Below are 16,986 nucleotides of genomic sequence, written 5' to 3' on the forward strand. Positions count from 1 at the left end.
CCGGCGGCCCCGTGCGGGACGGCGGGTCCGAGGACGGGGCGGGCAGGGCTCACCCTTGTCCCGGCATCGAGCCCCACCCCCGGCTCCCCGCGGCCGGGCCGGGCCGGTCACCGTGTCCGCACCGCGGGGCAGCCCCGAGCCCTCTCGGCAGCGCCGAGGCAGGGGCCGCCCGCGGGCCGGTGCGGGAGCGGGGAGGCCCCACCCCGGGGCGGTCGGTGCCGCGCTAGGACCCGGGTGTCCGGGATCGGAGCAGGAAGCGGGAGCTGGCGGCGGCGGCGGGGCCCGCGGAGCCGGGAGCGGGAGCGTCGGGAGTGGCCGGCGTGGGGCCGGGGCACCCCACGGCCCCGGCCCCGCCATGCGTGCCCTAGGGCGGCTGCTGCTGCTGCTGCTGGTGGCCGGGGTGGCGGGTGAGCGCGGGGCCCCCCACGACGCCCTGGCTTGCTCCCAGGTGGGTTCGGTGTCGCTGGCACGTGGGCCACCGGGTCCCCCGACACCGCCACCGGCCTCACCCCCGCCTCGTCCCAGGGCCTCGCCTGCCGCCTTCTGGGTAAGTGCCCCCGCCACTGCCACGGACCCCGGCCCGCCCGGGGCATGGGGCCCCCATCCACCATCCATCTCCCCCTCCCCCCCCCCAGACACCGACGTGCTGTGCGGGACGGAGCCACCAGGGCCCGGGCATGGGCTGTCCCTGTCTGGGCTGCGGCTGGAGCCAGCGCTGCGCTGTGCCGGGCCCACGGCCTGCTCACCCTGCCTGGAGGCACGCCTGCGCCTGGCCCTGCCACCTGGCTCCAGCGGCCAGCCCCACCGCCCCTCGCCGTCTGGCATCCCCCGGGCACAGGATGGTGGCGAGGGGGAACAGTGGTCACCGGTGGATGGGGCCGCCTCATCCCAGCCCAACATCACCACGCTGCTGCTGCTCTCCGGACACACGTACACTTCCTCCCGCTGTGTGGCTGTGGAGGTCCAGGCACCCCTGGCACCCTCACTGCCTGGCCAACCCCTGGTACATAGATGTGGGGTGTCGGGGAAGGGTGTCCCTGGCACCAGCAGTCCCCATGGACTGCGGTACTTGGGGATGTGGGTGCTGGCACCAGCACACCTCCATGGCGCGGTGGTCCTGTTCCCCGTGCCCCAGGGAGATGGGTGCTGGCAGTGCTGGTGCCTTGCCACAGCGCAGTGGTGGTTTTCCTGCCCAGGGCTGGGTGACCTTCCGGTGCTTCGAGGCGCCGCTGGGCTCCGAGCTCCACGTCACAGCGTACACCAATTCGCACGGCCGCCAGAGGCTGAGCCAGTGGCAGCGGGTGCCAGGTGAGCCCCCGGCATGCAGCGCCGCAGCAGCCACATCCCCCTGCGTTCACTGACCCCCTGTCCCCACAGACTGCTCGTGGCCTGAGGCACAGGCTGCCGTCCCCCAGTGCCAAGGTAGGTGCTGGTGTTCCCCAGCTGTGGCCGTGCCAGGGTCCCCCCACCTTGGCGCATGTCCGCGGGGCAGAGCTGGGCAGTGGATGCCAGGGGAGAGGGTGACTCCCAGGGGCCATGGCCTGTGCTGCCACGCTGGGTACCCTGAGCCACCTCCGGCGCAGTGCCTAGGCTGCACATCTCCCCGGGGCCGAAGGAAGTGGTCGTGGAGGTGCAGGGGGCTGCTGTGGGGCACAGCTACACCCTCCGGCTCTACCACAACCAGAGCCACAGCACCAGTGGGCCAGGGCGTGCAGTGACCGCAGTGAGTATGAACCACTTTCCCGACCTCCCACCCTGGCCAGGCTCTGGCCACTGGCCACTCCCCACCCCCACCCCGCCCCCCTCCCCGAGAAGCCATGTCTGTGTTACAGGCAGGGGGCTGGGAGAGGGTCCCCTGGGAGCGGGTGCCTCTGAGCTGGGTGACCCTGCCAAGGGGCAATTTGCCACGGGGTGACCCACATCTGGTTGCCGGTGACAGAGCAGCCCCATGAACTACAGCCTGCCAGCCGACGAGGTGCTGCCCTGCCTCTGCCTGCAGGTGGGTGCCCAGCCAGACACCATGGGGGTGGCAGGACTGCTGCCAAAGCAGAGGGGCTCTGGGCTCTGTGTGTCCCCCTCTGGCATTGCCGAGGGGCTAGCTGGGTCACGGTCACAGCATGGACACCCCAAATCCTTCTTCTTCTTTCTCTTCCTCCCCACCAGGTCTGGCCAGAGACCCAGGACTCACTGCGGGCCACCCTGTGCCCCTTCTCCCACGGTACCCATGCTGTGGGGCTGGGGTGGGCTGGGGCATGGGGTCGCTGGGACACAAGGGGACCCAAGGGGACACCACATAGGGTGACACCCCCTCTCCTGGTGCCACTGCAGACACTGAGGCCTGGGAGCGGCTGTGGGCACGCAGCCAGCTGGTCCTGCACGCTGTGGGGCAGGTGCTGACCTGCTCCCTCTCGGCGCCCTGCGACCTCCCGGCCGAGCTGGTGCCCTGTTGGCAACCAGTGCCCGCCGGGCCCTGCCAAGCCTTGCCTGGCTTGCAGCAGCCCAACGTGGGGCAGGTGAGTGGAGGCTCCGTGGGGTGCCAGAAGCATAGGGGGGATGTGAGCGGCACTGATGGAGCATCACTTCTGCCCACAGGGACCCCAGGACTTTGGAGGGCTGCGGCCGCACCCCAACCTCTGTGTGCAGGTAGGACACCCCTCTGCCCCGCGGCTGCCCCATGGGCAGACCCAGGCACTGTTAATCCACTCTTTGGGGCAGGTGTGGAGCAGTGGACGGGTCCAGCTGATCCAGTGCCTGCGGGACCGTGAGTACTGCTGGGGTGGGAGGGCAGGGGTAGCCTGAGGGTCTGGCTGGGGGGGGGTGAGCCCTCCCTGGCCTCCCCTTGCCACCCTGCAGCCCCCTGATACATCCGTAGGAGCGCTGCCTGGCCGCCCTGATGACCTCCTGCTGCTGGAGCCTGGTGGGAACACCTCGCTGTGTGTCCTGGAGCAGGGCGCCTGCACGCCCCTCGCCAGCTTCACCAGCACGGTAAGGAACAGGGAGCCTCGTGTCCTGGGGGCAGCAGCGCTGGCGGCACAGCTGGCTCACCCCCTGCCGATGTTGCAGGGAGCGGGACACCCTGGTCTGCTGGAGCGGGAGCTGCGGCGGGACGTGGCAGCTGGGCAGTGCAGGCAGGTCAGTGCGGGCAGCCAGCGGGCAGCGGGCAAGGACCAGGCAGTGTGTGACATGTCCCCATGCCCACAGATCTGGCACACCGAGAACAGCACCGGGGTCGTGCTCTGGGCCTGTCCCCTGCACAAGTGTGAGTGTCCCCAGCTGTGCCTGGAGAGAGGGGGGCTGGTGTGGGGCTGAGGGAGAGCACCCACCCCCCGGAGCCACTGGGCAGGCGCCGGGGGGGGGCCTTGGTGGACACTGACCCCAACCTGGCAGACCTGCGTGCCCGCTGGGCCCTAGCGTGGATGGGGGTGCTGCTGGGAGCCGCCTGCCTCCTGCTCCTGCTCCTGCTGAAGAAAGAGGATGTGAAAGGTGAGCAGACCCCACCTGGGGGCTGTGCCCAGTGGGACACCCCCCCCAGGAGCCCACCTCACTGCCTCTCCTCCCTGCAGGCTGGCTGAAGTCCCTGAGGGCTGGCTACGGCTCTGAGGGTGAGTGTGAGGCAAGCCTGGGGTCTGGGGGTGCAGGGATGTCCATGCCTTCCCCACATCAGGGCTGGTCCCTGCTTGCTTCCTACCATGGTGGCTGCCCCACAGGGTGGGTAGGGATGTAGGGGGACAGAGCAGAGGGTGGGAATCTTACTGGGGAGGATCCCAACCCACCTCACCCCTGGCTGTCCCTTCGGGTGGGTAAGGGGGTGGAGGGGCGAGCAGGGGGTGAGTCCGGCATCAGTGCTTGTCCGGGCCTGCGTCCCACCGTGGCTGTTCCTTAGCTGGGGCACAAGGGGTGCTGCAGTGGTTGGGAGACAGAGCCAGTGGGTGGCCCCCCCTTCGTGGGTGGCCGCCCCAGCCTGCCTCCCACCGTGGCTGCTCCATAGGGTGGGTACAGGGTGCCCAGGGGCGTTTGGGCACTGACAATGCCCCCCAGGCCCGCTGCAAGGCCGGCGGGCGCTGCTGGTGCACGCGGTGGAGCCGGCAGCAGAGCGGGCAGCGTGTGCTTTGATGGCGGCCCTGCGCCCACTGGGGCTGGCAGTGGTGGCAGCACCGGGAGGTGGCAGCGGGGTAGCGACCTGGGGGCCACTGCCCTGGTTGCATGCCCAGCACCACCGGGCCCTGTGTGACGGTGACACCATCATACTCCTCCTCACCCCGGCGGCTGTGGCTGCCACACGCGAGTGGGATGCCAGGGCCGGGGCTGGTGGCCCCAGCCCCGGTCCCAGCCATGGTGCCGGCCCCGATGAAGCCCCCACTGTCGTGCCCTGCGAGGTGTTCGCGGCAGCTCTGTCCTGCGCCATGCCAGCACTGGTGGTGGGCAGTGGGCACTATGTGGTGGCCCGGCTGGAGGCCTCGGTGCCGGTGGTGCCGCCAGCGCTGCAGACAGCCCCTGCCTTTGCACTGCCCAGCGAGACGGGGGCTTTCCTGCGGGCGCTGGCGGGACCACGGCAACGGCGGGGCTGGTGGCCAGAGCCATACGTGGTGGCGGTGGCCGAGGGGCTGCAGCGGGCAGTGGGGGAATAAAGCGATGGTGCCTTTGCTGAGCATGAGTCCAGTCCCTGGGGGGTGGGGAGGGGGGTGGACTGGGGAGCAGTGATGGGGAGGTAAGCGGGGGGCGTGCAGGCAGGAAGGTGGGTCTGGGCTGGTTGCGGGGTGAGGAGGAACTGGGCCAGTTTGGGGGGCTGTGAGATGGAGCTGGACCAGTTCAGGGGGGATTAGAGGGAACTGGGCTGGTTTGGGGGTGAACTGGGCCAGTTTGGGGGGCGGTGTGAGAGGGAACTGGACCATTTTGGGTGGGATGAGGGGGAACTGGGCCAGTTCAGGGAGAGTGTGAGAGGGCACTAGATCAGTTTGGGGGGATCTGGAGAAGAACTGGACCAGTTCAGGGGATCTGGGGGGAAACCGGACCAGTCTGGGGAGGATGAGCAGGAACTGGGCCAGTTTGAGGGGGTCTGGGGGGGAACTGGGCCAGTGTAGCTGGAGGGGGAAAGTGACCTGGAGTGTTTGGCTGGCAGGGTGATGGGGAGCAGCTGAGCCGCGTCGGGCCTCGCCCAGACCAGGCGGTAGCGGGGCTGGTGCGCCCCGTGGAGCCGCTCCCGCTGCCTGCGGGGGCACCCAGCACAGCCCACCCGCACTCCCCCCTACGACTGCCCTTGGCCTCGGCCCCTTTAAGACGCGGGGAGGCGGGGCGCGGCGGGCGGCGCGGGTTGGCTGGGAGCGGGGGCAGCCAGCGGCGGGCCCGCGGCCATTGGCGGGGGCGGCGGGCGCTGAGTCAGCGGGCACCGCCCACGTGGTGCCGGAGGGGCGGGGCGGGGCGGGGCGGGGCGGGCGGAGGGAGGATGGGGCCGCGGCGGCGCCCGGCGGCTGCGCTGCTGCCGGCCCGGCGGGGGGGGGCCCTGCTGGGGGCTGCCCTCCTCGGGGGGGCCCTGCTGGTGGTCGCCTGCGCCCACCCGGACCCCGACCCGGAGTGGGACGGGGCCGAGCCGTGCCGAGCCTGCCGCGGCCTCGCCGACAGCTTCAGCAGGGTGCGGGGCGAGGGGGCCGGGGGCGGGGGCTGCGCATCACGGGGGGACATGTGGGGGGTGGCGGGCCCGTGGGGTGTATGGATGACAGCCCCTGCTGTGGGGGGAGGCGGGGACCAGTGGGATGGGGAGGGGCCCAGGGGTGACAGGTTGGGGGGGTCCGACCTGCAGTGCCGGGGTGGCCCAGCGCAGGGTGACAGTTTGGGGGTGATGGGTGAGCAGGGACAAAGGGCGTGCTGGGTGGGGTGTCGCGGCTGGGTGGGGGCACAGGCCAGGGGAGCAAGGAGGCGACAGGGGCCCGGGAAAGGGGGTGGCCTGTGCAGGCCGATGGCGAGGGGGGGGCACTCAGAGCATCCCTAGGGAGGGGAGGGGTCCCCGGGGGGGGAGAAGCTGGGCTCTGGGGTGGCAGGTCCCTGGGGGGACTCGCCCCTGGCTGGAGGAGGGTGGCACAGCCTGGGGGGTCCCTATGGGGAGGGGGTGTTATCGGGGGGGGATCCCACGCCTGCACTGCCCCCCCCCCATGTGCCCAGGGCCTGGAGCGGACGGAGCACGAGGGTTTTGGTGGGGGCAACACCGCCTGGGAGGAGGAGAAGCTGGCCAAGTACCAGCACAGGTGGGTGCTCCCAAGCTGGTTCAGGAGGTGGGGTGTCTGTGGGGGCCCAGCTGCCCCCGGGTGACATGTCCCCATGCCAACCCCTCTATCCCTGCAGCGAGACCCGTCTGCTGGAGGTGCTGGAGGGCGTCTGCGCCCCCTCAGACTTCGCCTGCCACCAGCTGCTGGAGCGGAGCGAGGAGCACGTGGAGCGGTGGTGGTTCCATGAGTGAGTCTGGGGACGGAGACGTGATGGGACAGGGGGTTGGCAGGGGGCTGAGCACTGTGTCCCCCCCGCTCCCCAGGCGGCAGCAGCACCCCGACTTCTTCCAATGGCTGTGCATGGACCAGCTGGCACTCTGCTGCCCACCCGGCACCTACGGCCCTGACTGCAGGCGTGAGTAGCTGTGGCATGAGCCGGGTGCTGGCGGCACTGCCCGGGCTGGATGGGCCCCCCCAGCATGCTGCCCCCTGCCCCAGCTGCCAGCCGGCTGATCTCTCCCCATGCAGCCTGTGCTGGTGGGCCCCGGCAGCCCTGCAGCGGCAATGGACGATGTGATGGTGACGGCACGCGCCGTGGCACTGGTCTTTGCGTCTGCAGCCCAGGCTATGGTGGCCCCTTCTGTGCCGAGTGTGGTGATGGCTACTACGAGGCCTCGCGGAACAAGAGCCACCTCATATGTGCCGGTAGGTGGGAGTCCAGCCTGGCGGGGGGAGGGGCTGTGCTGCCGGGGGTCCGGCCCGGTGCTGCCCTGGTGCGGGCAGCTCCCCCCTGCCTGTGCCCACACCTGCTGTGCCTTGCCCCCAGAGTGCTACCGGGCCTGTGGGCGCTGCACGGGGCCGGAGGACTCCAGCTGCCTTCGCTGCAAGAGGGGCTGGGTGCTGCACGAGCACCGCTGCATCGGTGAGCGCCACAGTGGGCGAGCTCAGGGCTGCGGGGAGCTGTGTCCCAGGAGCTGGGGCTCAACAGGGCCGCCCCCCCGCTTCCCCCCCAGACATCGACGAGTGTGGCACAGAGATGGCGCACTGCCGAGCTAACCAGTTCTGCGTCAACACGGAGGGCTCCTACGAGTGCCGAGGTCAGGGGGAGGTGGGGGGGGGGTTCTGCATGGGTGGCTCCCCCCGGCTTGGGGCCATCCCCCATGGCCTGGGCTGCTGCCGGCTGGGGTGGGAGGGGGCTCCGGCAGCGACCCCGGCTCCTCTCCCCACGACAGACTGCTCCACGGCTTGCATTGGCTGCATGGGCGCTGGGCCGGCTCGCTGCAAGAAATGCAATAAGGGCTATTGGCGAGATGGAGCCAAGTGCCTGGGTGAGTGCATCCCGCGAGCTGGGGGGGCGGCTCTGCCCCCTCCTCCTGCCTGAGCCCTGCCTCCCCCCTAGATGTGGATGAGTGTGCCAGCGCCGAGGAGCCGGTGTGTACAGGAGTGCAGGAGGTGTGCGAGAACACAGAGGGCAGCTACCGCTGCATCTGTGCCCGTGGCCATGTCCGCCGGGATGGGCAGTGCGTGGAGGACAAGCCCCCCGGTATGGCCTGACACAGCGGGGGGTGGCAAGGGGCTCTGCCCACTCAGCTGTGGCCCCCCACGAGCATTGTCCTTGCAGATGCCCCAGAGAAGGGCTTCTTTGATGACGTGACAGAGGATGAGGTGGTGGTGCTGCAGCAGATGTTCTTTGGCGTGATGATCTGCGCCCTCGCCACACTGGCTGCCAAGGGTGACATGGTCTTCACCGCCATCTTCATTGGCGCTGTGGCTGCCATGGCCGGCTACTGGCTCTCTGACCGCAGCGACCGTGTCCTCGATGGCTTCATGAAGGGCAGATAGCTCTGGGGCTGCCGGCTGCGGGCTGGGGGGACAGGTTCAGCCTGTGGTGCGGGGGGCCCCCCCAGCAGGTGCTGGCTGCCAAGACCAGTTCCTGCACGCAGTGCTGTGCCCTGCATGTGTCCCCCAGCCCCTCATTAGCGTAGGGTTCCACCCCCCGCTGCAGAATGAGCTGGGGCTCCCTGATCCCCGGGGGCTCCCACACAGCCACCTCCAGCCTGAGCGGTGGTGCCAGGCAGTGTGGCACTGGGGGGGAGGGGCACAGCATGCTGCCCCCAGCCCCTCGTGCTCTGGAGGAGAGGCCTGGCACTATGGCAGGTGGGAGGGCACGGGGGCAGGTTGGGGTGCTCTGGCACCACCAGGTGCTGGGGCGGGGATGCTGGCAGAGCTTGGCCGTGCTGCCTGTCAGGTGAGTGTCCCCAGGCTGCTGGTCCTGTGGGACCTTGTGTCCCCCCCCCATGAGACTGTTCCCCATGGGGCAGCGGGGGACAGGTCTCCCCCCACCCGAAGCCGAGGGGCTGGGAGAGCTGCCCCTGTCCCCCCGACCTCTCCTCCCCATGTTCCCTGGGCAGAGCCCATCTCTCCCCTCCCAGGCTGGGGGGGCCGGGGCTCCCACAGGGCAGGGGGTCAGGGCCCCCCCACTGCTCGCGGGGTGCCATGCCGGCGGGGGGGCCCTGCCGGATGCATGAGCGTGGCCGTTTCATTTGTTCCGTGGTTTGTCCGTCGGGGTGTGCTCATCTGTACGTGTGTCCATATCTCAGGAAATAAAGCTCTGCACACCCAGCTCGGCTACTTGCGGGGGGTGCTGGGGGTGCTGCCGCCCGCCGCTGCCACTGCACACCAACGGGGCCATTTCCTCCCCACATAAACTTTTTATTTCTCTGGTTTGGCACAAATGGAGCTGGCCCCTCCTGCCCGGCCCCCCAGGGGTGCAGAATTGGACCCCCACACTGGGCTGGTCCCCCTGCACCCCCCAGTCTCTGCCCATCCTGACGTTGCCCCAGCTCAGAGCTCGATGGTGTCACTGGAGAGGCTGCGGGCGTCCACCGGTGCCTTGCCAAGGGCCGGGAAGCTGCGGGGGCCCTCACGCTCCCAGCTGGGGGGTCCGGCAGGCACCAGGAGGGGGGCCCGGCTGGGTGCCTCGTCCAGGGGCAGGCTGTCAGGTGAGGAGAGCCCGTGGTGCCAGGGGTTCCAGCTGATCTTCAGCGAGCTGCTCTCCAGCGAGCTGGCCGAGGCGGTGACGGTGATGGTGACGGTGCCGGGGGGCTGCCGGGGGCCAGGCAGCTCTGTCAGTGAGCTGCACCGCACCATGTGCCCCAAGCCGGGGCTCTCGGCGGGGGCCAGGGAACTGTGGAGCGAGGTGCCGGAGCCGCGGCGGGGCCGGCCAAAGAGGCTGTCGTGCAGGAGGTGCCGGCGGCAGAGCGCCTGGTCGATGCTGCGGCGCAGGTCGATGGGGGACGGCGGGCGGAAGGCCAGCTCCCCCAGCGAGGGGGACGAGCCCTGCTCAAAGGTGGTGCAGGAGCGGGCGGCCAGCACGTTGGGGCACTTGGGGCTGAGCCCTGGCATCCCGGCAGAAGCTGCCCAGGCCTCATTGCTGTCCTTGAGCGCCCGCAGGGGCAGCTGCTCCGCCGGGTTGCGAATGAGGTTCTTGGAGATGTCGTTGGCCGGTGCCCGCTCCAGGCTGGTGCCGCCAGTGCTGCCGGTGCTGCCAGCGGCCCAGTCGTAGCAGTTGTTGGGGTACTCGGGCGCCTCGGCTTTGCGGCCGGCACAGAAGTACCGCAGCACCTTGGCCCAGCAGGAATGGCTGGTGGGGCTCCGGTGGCAGCACTGGCAGCACAGCGGCTCGGCGGCGGCCATCAGCAGTGCCAGCGCCGTGGCCAGCTCGCCGACCCGCAGCCAGAGCTGTGCCACCCAGCCGGGCCGGGAGAAGCGCCCGGGGGGCCCCAGGACCTCTCGCAGCCACAGGGTGCTGTAGAGCTGCAGCCCGCAGACTGGCAGCCCTGCCACCGCCGCTGCCAGCAGTGCCAGGGCCCCCTGCCGTGGCCCCGGCCTCCCGCTGCCCCCCAGCCCCTCCTGGGGTGCCCGCAGCACCTGCCAGCATCCCCAGAGCCCCGCCAGCAGCAGCAGGGCCCCAGCCCCACAGCCCAGCACCTGCAGCCCCAACCCGGTGGTGGGGCCCAGCCAGGGTGGGAGCAGGTCGGCGGTCCCCAGCACCGCGCTCTGCAGCGCAGCTGCAGCCCCCAGTGCCGGCAGCCCCCGGAGCTGGGCTGGCAGCAGCTGGAGCTGGGTCAGGCGCTGGAGCTGCTGGAGCAGGAGGGCGAAGGTGCCGAGCAGCAGGGCGAAGGGGACCGTGCTGAGCAGCAGCAGGGCTCGAGGGGGCAGGCGGCCCCGTGCCCCATAGGGGTCTAGCAGCAGGAAGGTGGCCCGCAGCAGGCAGACAGCCAGCAGCAGCCCATGAGCCCCTAAAATGTGGGGCAGGTGGGGGGGACGCAGGGCAGCTGCCCCCACCAGCCCAGCCAGGCAGCCCAGTGCCAGCAGCAGGAAGATGGCGGCCACCCCGTAGACATGCGCCTCCCAGGCAAAGCCCAGCTGGCGCCGCAGCTCAGCCCAGCGCAGCCCTGTCCCGTTGGCCCCCGGTACCGGGGGAGTGCGGCTGGGCTGCGGCTGTGGTGTGGATGGATGCTGGGGTGCTGGCTGTGGCGTCGCCCCTGCCCGTCGCCATGTGGCTGAGGGGGCCACGGTGCCATGGGCAGGGGGCTGTGTCCCCAGGGTGTCTGTGGGCAGGAAGGAGCGAGATGGTCAGTGGGGAGGGGGGGGGCTTGGTAGCACCCAGCTCCTGCCTGCACCTCCCCCCCTCCCGACTGGGATGCAGCAGCTGCAGCAGCCCAGCACCGCAGAGGGGATGCCCCTTGCTGGCCAGAGCTGTGCCCACCGGCACCTCCCAGGGGTCTCTGTCAGGACCCACAGTGCAGGGGGTGGCACGGCCCCAGTCACGTCCCTGACCCCCAGGGAAGCCCTCTCCCGCCTGGCACTTAGCACTAATCCCTGCGGGCAGGAGTAGATTAGGGCTGTCGCCGGGCACAATCCTGATTGAAGGTGTCACTGCGTCCCGGCTGGGTGGCCCAAGATAGCTGCCATCCCCCATGCCAGCCCTGACGCCCCAGGGATGGGCTCCCACATCACCTGCAGAACGGATGGGCTCGGACTGCATCACCTGTGTGCCTGGTCCCAGGTGTCCCTGTGGCAGGATGCGCCGTTGGCCATGGGGTGGCCTTGGTGGCATTTGGGGTGCTCACAGGGCCCACGGCACCCCGGACCCGCTGCGGGGAGCCAACATCCTCTTCGGGCAGCAGCCCTGTGAGAGAGGGCAGAGCCAGGCGCTGGCACCCTCAGGGGCTTGGTCCCTGCCAAGGGGTCCCCCATGCCCTGCCAGCGCCTACCTGTGCCGGGGGTGCCAGGGGGGGCTGCACTGGAGGCAGGTGGCAGCACAGGGCTGAGGGCAGCCCCTGGGGCGGGCTGGGGTCCCCACTGCCCCGTTGGCTTGGGATCCGTGCGAGGGGCTGCATTCCCAGGGCTGGCAGTGGCGCGGCTGAGCGGGGCCCTGCGGGTGCTGCGCTGGTGGGCTGGGAGCACCCGGGTCCAGGGCTCAGCCAGCCCCCAGGATGGCGCTGCAGGGGGCAGCCATGGGGCAGAGCCGGGCAGAGCTGGGGACGGGCTGAGGGCCCCCCACAGTCCCCCTCGTCTGCCCACCGGCTGCATGGAGCTGGGGCTGGCATGGGGACCCTGGGCTGGCCCCATGCCCGTGGGGTGTGGGACAGGGACCGTGCCCAGTGGGACCGGCTGGCTGCTGGCTGGGGTGAGCTCTGTACCCTGTGGGAGGCCTGGGGCCGCTGTGGGTCCCTCCATCACTGGCTGTCCCCCTGTGTGGGTGTCTGCTGTCGCCATCCCTGGTGCCGGCCTGGAGGTCAGGGCGATGGTGGACATGGTGGGTCGAGGACTGGAGGTGCTGGCTGGCCCGGTGACACTCTGTCTGTCTGGGGTCAGGCCCTGCCCTGCCTGCAGTGGCCCTGGGGAGCCCGGCCCCGTGTCCATGGGCACCTCAGGGCCTGGCGTACCCAGTGCAGAGCTGGGGGGCGGCCAGGTCCCCCCCCGGGCCCTGTCCTGGCCTCCAGCCTCATGTCCTCGCCATGCAACGAGCGGCTCCTCTGCCACGGCCACGGCTGTGCCGCTATCCCGCCAGGCCCCAGTGCCAGCACCTGCCGTGGTGGTTTCTGTTTCCAGGGGGGTCCCGGCAGCATCCCCTGCCTGCAGCGGTGGGGACCAGCGCACAGGGCTGCTGCCCCCCCAGCGCTCGGTCCTGGGGGCCCCGGCGCCGCTCGGCTCCCCCGACGCCTCCCAGTTGGGGGGTGGGCCCGGCCATCGCTGTCCCCGGGCAGGGCGATGCAGGGGGTCCCTGCCCCACTGCAGTGTCCCACCTGGGGACAGCCCCACCGGCAGCATCCCCTGGGCCCTGGTGGGGACCCCGGTGGCCAGGAGCAGCCCCCAGGTGATGAGCCATGCTGCAGCCATGGTGAGCACCCCGCGGCCCTGGGGGGACAGTGGGCTTGGTGAGCCGGGACAGCCACAGCTGCCCACGGGGGGCACGTGCCACCGGCCACGGGGCTGCCGTGCCCACGGCAACCCGCTGCCCGGGGAGAGAGCCAGCGGCTGGACTGGCCCTGGGCCCTGTTCCCAGTTGTCCCCATCACTGGTGTCCCCGGTGCCAGTGGCCCCATTCCTGGCCTTCCCCTTCCCAGTGTCCCCGGTGCTGGCAGTCCCCACCGTGGTGTCCCTGACCCGGTGCTCCCAGTGCCGCTGGTCCGCGGTGCTTAGTGCTCCCTCCCCCCAGCATCCCCGCTGTCCCCTCCCCGGTGCTCCATCCCTGGTGCCCCCCCCGGTGTCGGTGCCGCCGGCGGCACCGCTCCGGTGCGCACCGTTCACCTTGGCGCGTCCCCGGCTGCATCCCGGCGGGGATGCCGGGCCCGGCGCGCCCCACCGCCGCCGCACAGGCGCCTCAGCCGCGCCGGGACTGGGGCCAGGGCCGCGGCCAGTGCGGGACCAGAGCGCGGTCGGTGCGGCCGCCGCAGTCCGCGGATCTCGCCTGCAGCGCGCCGGGCCGCCCCCACTGCTCGGTGCCCGGTGCCCGGTGCCCGGGCCGCGGTGTGGCCAGCCCCCTCCCGCCGCCCGCTGCAGCCCGGGAGGCCCCGGTGCCGGCCGCAGCCCCCCCGCTGACCTGCCGGTGCCGGGTGCCGGTGCCGCGCGGGTGCGGGCGGGCCGGGCTCTGCGGCGGAGCGGGCGGCGGCGGCAGCCGGTCACGCGCCGCCCCGAGCCGCGGGCACCCGCGCGGGAACCCGCCCGGCACCGGGGGGGGGGCGCGGGGCGCCCGGGCACGGCTGGGGCCGCCGTGCGGTGCCGGGGCACGGGGACCGGGCACAGGGGCGGGGCGCGGGGGGCACGGCCCCAGGGGGCTCCGCCGGGGGCGACTCCCGGCGCCGGGTCCGCCGGTGGGGCGGGTCCTGCGGGTCGGTCCCCGCGGGGCAGGACACAGCGGGGCAGCGGCGGGTTAGCTGCCGGAGGGGCGGGCGGACCGGACCGGCGGCGCAGGCAGAGCCCGCCCCGGGAAGCTGCGGCACCCCGGTGCGGTGCCGCTGCTGGTGCCTGTCCCACGGCGGGCGGGGGGCGGCTGCCGGCCCCCCAGCAAGGTCCTCGGGGAGGCCTGTGGGTGGCCCTGGCACCCACCTACCCCACACCTCCCACCCTGCGTGGGGCACGAAGCACCCTGGCAGCCGCGGGGCTATGGGGCCCTGCCAAGGTGCAGGTAATTAGCTAATCAGCTAATTGTCTTGCTGGAGAACTGCCCACCTGCCAGGGCTTGGGCTGGCCTTGGCACAGCCACAGCGCCACAAAGTCACACCGGCTCAGGGCTCTGTCCCACACAGTGATGCCCGCCGGCTGCCTGCCTGCATCCCAGCTCCCTGCCTGCTCCCTGGCTCCCTGTGTGCTCCCCCCCTCCCTGCCTGCATCCTGGGCTCCCTGCCTGCACCCCGGGCTCCCTGCCTGCACCCCAGCTCTCTGCCTGCACCCCAGCTCCCCCAGGCAGTACCTGAGCTGCCACAGCCTTGGCACACCCCTGTCGCTGCCATTGCTCTCCACTCACCCAGGCCAGCAGGCACATGTGGCACCTCAAGTCCCCACGGCAGGACCGTGCTGGCAGCAGCACACAGTGGCCCGCTCCTGCTTCCTGCAGCCTCTCCATCCCCGGGGCATCGTGCCCGGCCGGGCTCACCACCGGTGCATGGGGCATTGCTGGGCTCCGGGCTGGGTGCCGGGCTGGTTGGGCCGGGCTGGGTGCGGGCAGTGGGACCAGGGTGGCTGCAGCAGCCAGCTGAGCCCAGGGGTTGGGGAATTTGGGCAATGCCGGCATGCCGGCCCACACAAAGCAGGCTGGGCAGGCAGCTAATCCGGGGATTAGCACCGGGGAGGCCGCGCCAGGGGAGAGCCAGGCAGCGGCAGAGCCTGGGGCAGCCGGTGAGCCCGCACCGCGCTGGGCACCGCCAGTGCCGAGCACCGATGAAGCCGGCCAGCCTCATGGTATGGATGGGGTGGCCGCAGTGCTGAGTGTGCGGCAGGGCCGGGGCGGGGGGAGCCAGCTGTGCTCCATGTTCTGCAGATGTTGGGTGCCTTTAGTACAAGGCACGGGTGCAGCAGCCACCTCCATGTCCCCGGTGCTGTCAGCAGTTTTGTCCTCTGCCAGGTGACTTGCTGGGCGATGAGTGCCCCACTCTACGCTGCTGCAGCTGCTGCCTGTGCTGATGATGTGTCCTGTGCTCTCATACTCCTGTGCCCACAGCCACCTGGGTTTCACTGGCTTTTGGCCACTGTTCTCCCCCTTCTTCCAGGCTGTTCCCCAAGGAAGCAGGACAAAATTCCAGTTTAGGAGAAAACTGTCCCAAGTAAGTGCCCGCCAACATCCCAGCTTCGCCTTTTCATGACCACCGTGCATGTTTTACAGTGCTGCCCCATGCCCTCTGCAGCGCTCCTTGGCTGTGCTGCCAGAGGGACCACCCCCGGCACCTTCCCTGGGGACCTTCAGTGAAGGGTGGGACGAGACCCCACAAACACAGGTGCTGGCAGCCCCATGGCAGCAAAGGCCAGGAGAAACCGCACACACCAGGCCCCGCGTGCCTGGCAGCATGGCTGGCTCTAGCAGTGAACCGGCGATGACGGATGGTGAGCGGGGTGGCCGTGGGCACTGGGGGTATGGGCTGGGAGACAGGACGCTTGCTTCTGGGGTGCAAGCATGGTGCTGTGGGAAGGCTGGTCCCAGCTGGGGATGCCAGCCTCAGCCCTGGGGCAGAGCCAGCAGCACACACGCTTCCATCTTTATCTGGCAAGGCTTGGGGACGGTCGCTGGCATCCTGGCCAGAGTGGGGCAGCCACTCCCACTGGCAGTGAAAACCCCGAAGGAGACCCCAGGTGGGAACAGGCGTGGGGCTGGGCCATGGGGGCCAAGGTGGCTCCCTGGGGCTTCTCCCCGCTTGCCAGGGGAGGTAGCCAGTGCCGGGGGAAGCGCCACTGGCTGGTGTTGCTGCTACACCTCCTTTCTCCAGGGATTTTGTTCATGACCTCGCTGTGTGCTGTCGTGAGTGTGCAGTGGGGGGTCCCCGGGGCAGCCCTGCACTGTACCCCAGGGCACGGCGCGGGGTGCCGGGGAGCCAGGGCCTGTTCTGGCTTAGCGCAGGGGCTTGCGGCAGACACCTCCAGAGGTCCCTCCAAGCTCAGCCATGGGCTGCTGAGCTCGCTGCGTCCAGGCTGGGGGCTGCGCAGGGGCCTGCACTGGTCCCCGCAGACCCTGAAAAGGTGGCAAGCCCTGCGGAGAAGGTTTTGCCCAGCAAAGGCGGTACTGGGGATGCTGGGAAGGTGGGTGCAGGAGGGTGATGAGAAATGAACGGCCACCGCAGCCTGCAGCCGTCACCCAGCCCCTCTGCTGACCTGGGGGGGGTGTTCCTCAAGGCACTGGGGGCTCCCCATACCTGTTCCCGCTGCCTTCTCCTTGCTAATTGATGTCAGTGAACCAATGTTAAACTGGAAGGGCAGCACTTTCCTTCCTTACACATGAGAGAGAAGCTGTAAAAATAAATCCTCCTAGTTCCGTGATCCAGGGGAGTTAAACAGCCCAAAAGCAGCCACCTGCTCACCTGCTGAACAGGATCTTGCCTCTCCTGAAAAAAAAAATATGAAGACACTGGACTTTGGTGAAGACACAACGAGTTTATTAAAGCCAGGAAAAGGGGATCCCAGTCTTCCCCCTCAGGACAACAAACTGGACTGGTTGGGTTTGTGGCAAGAGACCTGTTTTGTCAACACTGAAATGCTGCTTTTGCCACTAACATCTCAGATCCAAAATCAAACATGATACAAATAATCTGAAACAGTGGAAGCTGCTGATAGACACAGCTGGGTACCCTGGAAAGAGTTGCTCTGTGGGAATGGGGGTTGCCCAACAATCTCCTGGCTGTATACACCAGGTTAGGTGAGCAGGCTGGTCCTTTCTGACTTGAAAACTTTGGAGTGACTCCTCACTAGAGAGATGCAGGTTTCTAAAGGACAAGAACTATCCATCAGTGACTTCATCTGCTAAATTTGACCATCACGTCTTTTGGCTTCTGTTTGAGAACCACTGCCCTTGAAAACTGTACATTGGAGAATTCCTTGATTAGCCAAGTGTTACAAGAGACAAACAAAGCAGATGATATGAAGTAATTGCCTGAAATTTCTGAAACTAAGAAATTTAATCCTGAAAGGAGAAATGCAATAGTGGATGAACCTGAAGTGCTGGGATTTGGTTTTCCTCAGCTAAACTTGTCCCTGTCCACAGCTCACAAAAAACCTCCTGGGACAAATCTGA

General features: G+C 69.5%; 4 protein-coding genes across 5 annotated transcripts; 3 read left to right on the plus strand and 1 right to left on the minus strand.

Annotated features, from left to right (window-relative positions):
* The first annotated feature begins 74 nt into the window (after nucleotides 1–74).
* Nucleotides 75–4,649, plus strand: IL17RC (interleukin 17 receptor C). Of its 2 annotated transcripts, XM_080385630.1 has the most exons (17): nucleotides 75–448; nucleotides 526–547; nucleotides 636–1,003; nucleotides 1,197–1,308; nucleotides 1,378–1,422; nucleotides 1,584–1,723; nucleotides 1,940–1,999; nucleotides 2,164–2,218; nucleotides 2,329–2,513; nucleotides 2,593–2,643; nucleotides 2,716–2,761; nucleotides 2,873–2,985; nucleotides 3,064–3,132; nucleotides 3,202–3,259; nucleotides 3,388–3,483; nucleotides 3,564–3,602; nucleotides 4,039–4,649. In XM_080385630.1, the coding sequence occupies exons 1-17, from the start codon at nucleotides 356–358 to the stop codon at nucleotides 4,626–4,628; spliced, it is 2,142 nt and encodes a 713-aa protein (XP_080241756.1). In that variant the 5' UTR covers nucleotides 75–355; the 3' UTR covers nucleotides 4,629–4,649. The 2 variants fall into 2 exon arrangements, with proteins under 2 accessions (XP_080241756.1, XP_080241755.1); XM_080385629.1 differs by having other exon boundaries at nucleotides 75–547; nucleotides 1,136–1,308.
* A 775-nt stretch (nucleotides 4,650–5,424) lies between these two features.
* On the plus strand, nucleotides 5,425–8,822 carry CRELD1 (cysteine rich with EGF like domains 1). The gene is made up of 10 exons (XM_080385674.1): nucleotides 5,425–5,629; nucleotides 6,157–6,239; nucleotides 6,337–6,447; nucleotides 6,524–6,615; nucleotides 6,729–6,905; nucleotides 7,027–7,122; nucleotides 7,214–7,297; nucleotides 7,433–7,528; nucleotides 7,600–7,743; nucleotides 7,822–8,822. Exons 1-10 carry the CDS (start codon nucleotides 5,444–5,446, stop codon nucleotides 8,040–8,042), a joined length of 1,290 nt encoding a protein of 429 aa, XP_080241800.1. The 5' UTR covers nucleotides 5,425–5,443; the 3' UTR covers nucleotides 8,043–8,822.
* A 129-nt stretch (nucleotides 8,823–8,951) lies between these two features.
* On the minus strand, nucleotides 8,952–13,407 carry PRRT3 (proline rich transmembrane protein 3). The gene is made up of 4 exons (XM_080385617.1): nucleotides 13,312–13,407; nucleotides 11,480–12,626; nucleotides 11,254–11,394; nucleotides 8,952–10,813 (listed from the first exon to the last, which is right to left on the minus strand). The coding sequence occupies exons 2-4, from the start codon at nucleotides 12,606–12,608 to the stop codon at nucleotides 9,045–9,047; spliced, it is 3,039 nt and encodes a 1,012-aa protein (XP_080241743.1). The 5' UTR covers nucleotides 12,609–12,626; nucleotides 13,312–13,407; the 3' UTR covers nucleotides 8,952–9,044.
* LOC308063114 (uncharacterized protein) lies at nucleotides 12,589–15,015 on the plus strand (the record flags this gene model as incomplete). The annotated part of the gene is made up of 2 exons (XM_080385665.1): nucleotides 12,589–13,896; nucleotides 14,833–15,015. The coding sequence occupies 2 exons, from the start codon at nucleotides 12,589–12,591 to the stop codon at nucleotides 15,013–15,015; spliced, it is 1,491 nt and encodes a 496-aa protein (XP_080241791.1).
* Between the last annotated feature and the right edge of the window lie 1,971 nt (nucleotides 15,016–16,986).

Source organism: Falco punctatus (assembly GCF_963210335.1).
Source record: "Falco punctatus genome assembly, chromosome: 4".
NCBI classification, from domain to species: Eukaryota; Metazoa; Chordata; class Aves; order Falconiformes; family Falconidae; genus Falco; species Falco punctatus.

Bases quoted from the DNA above. Each gene is read 5' to 3' on its own strand.
- PRRT3 (XM_080385617.1), bottom strand. From the start codon at position 12,608: ATGGCTGCAGCATGGCTCATCACCTGGGGGCTGCTCCTGGCCACCGGG. The intron at 11,395-11,479 runs GTAGGCGCTGGC...CCTCTCTCACAG, and splicing joins CCCTGGCACCCCCGGCACAG to GGCTGCTGCCCGAAGAGGAT. The intron at 10,814-11,253 runs GTGATGCAGTCC...TCCTGCCCACAG, and splicing joins ACCTGGGACCAGGCACACAG to ACACCCTGGGGACACAGCCC.
- CRELD1 (XM_080385674.1), top strand. From the start codon at position 5,444: ATGGGGCCGCGGCGGCGCCCGGCGGCTGCGCTGCTGCCGGCCCGGCGG. The intron at 7,123-7,213 runs GTGAGCGCCACA...CTTCCCCCCCAG, and splicing joins GCACGAGCACCGCTGCATCG to ACATCGACGAGTGTGGCACA. The intron at 7,744-7,821 runs GTATGGCCTGAC...TTGTCCTTGCAG, and splicing joins CGTGGAGGACAAGCCCCCCG to ATGCCCCAGAGAAGGGCTTC.
- IL17RC (XM_080385629.1), top strand. From the start codon at position 356: ATGCGTGCCCTAGGGCGGCTGCTGCTGCTGCTGCTGGTGGCCGGGGTG. The intron at 1,309-1,377 runs GTGAGCCCCCGG...CTGTCCCCACAG, and splicing joins CCAGTGGCAGCGGGTGCCAG to ACTGCTCGTGGCCTGAGGCA. The intron at 2,762-2,872 runs GTGAGTACTGCT...ATACATCCGTAG, and splicing joins GATCCAGTGCCTGCGGGACC to GAGCGCTGCCTGGCCGCCCT.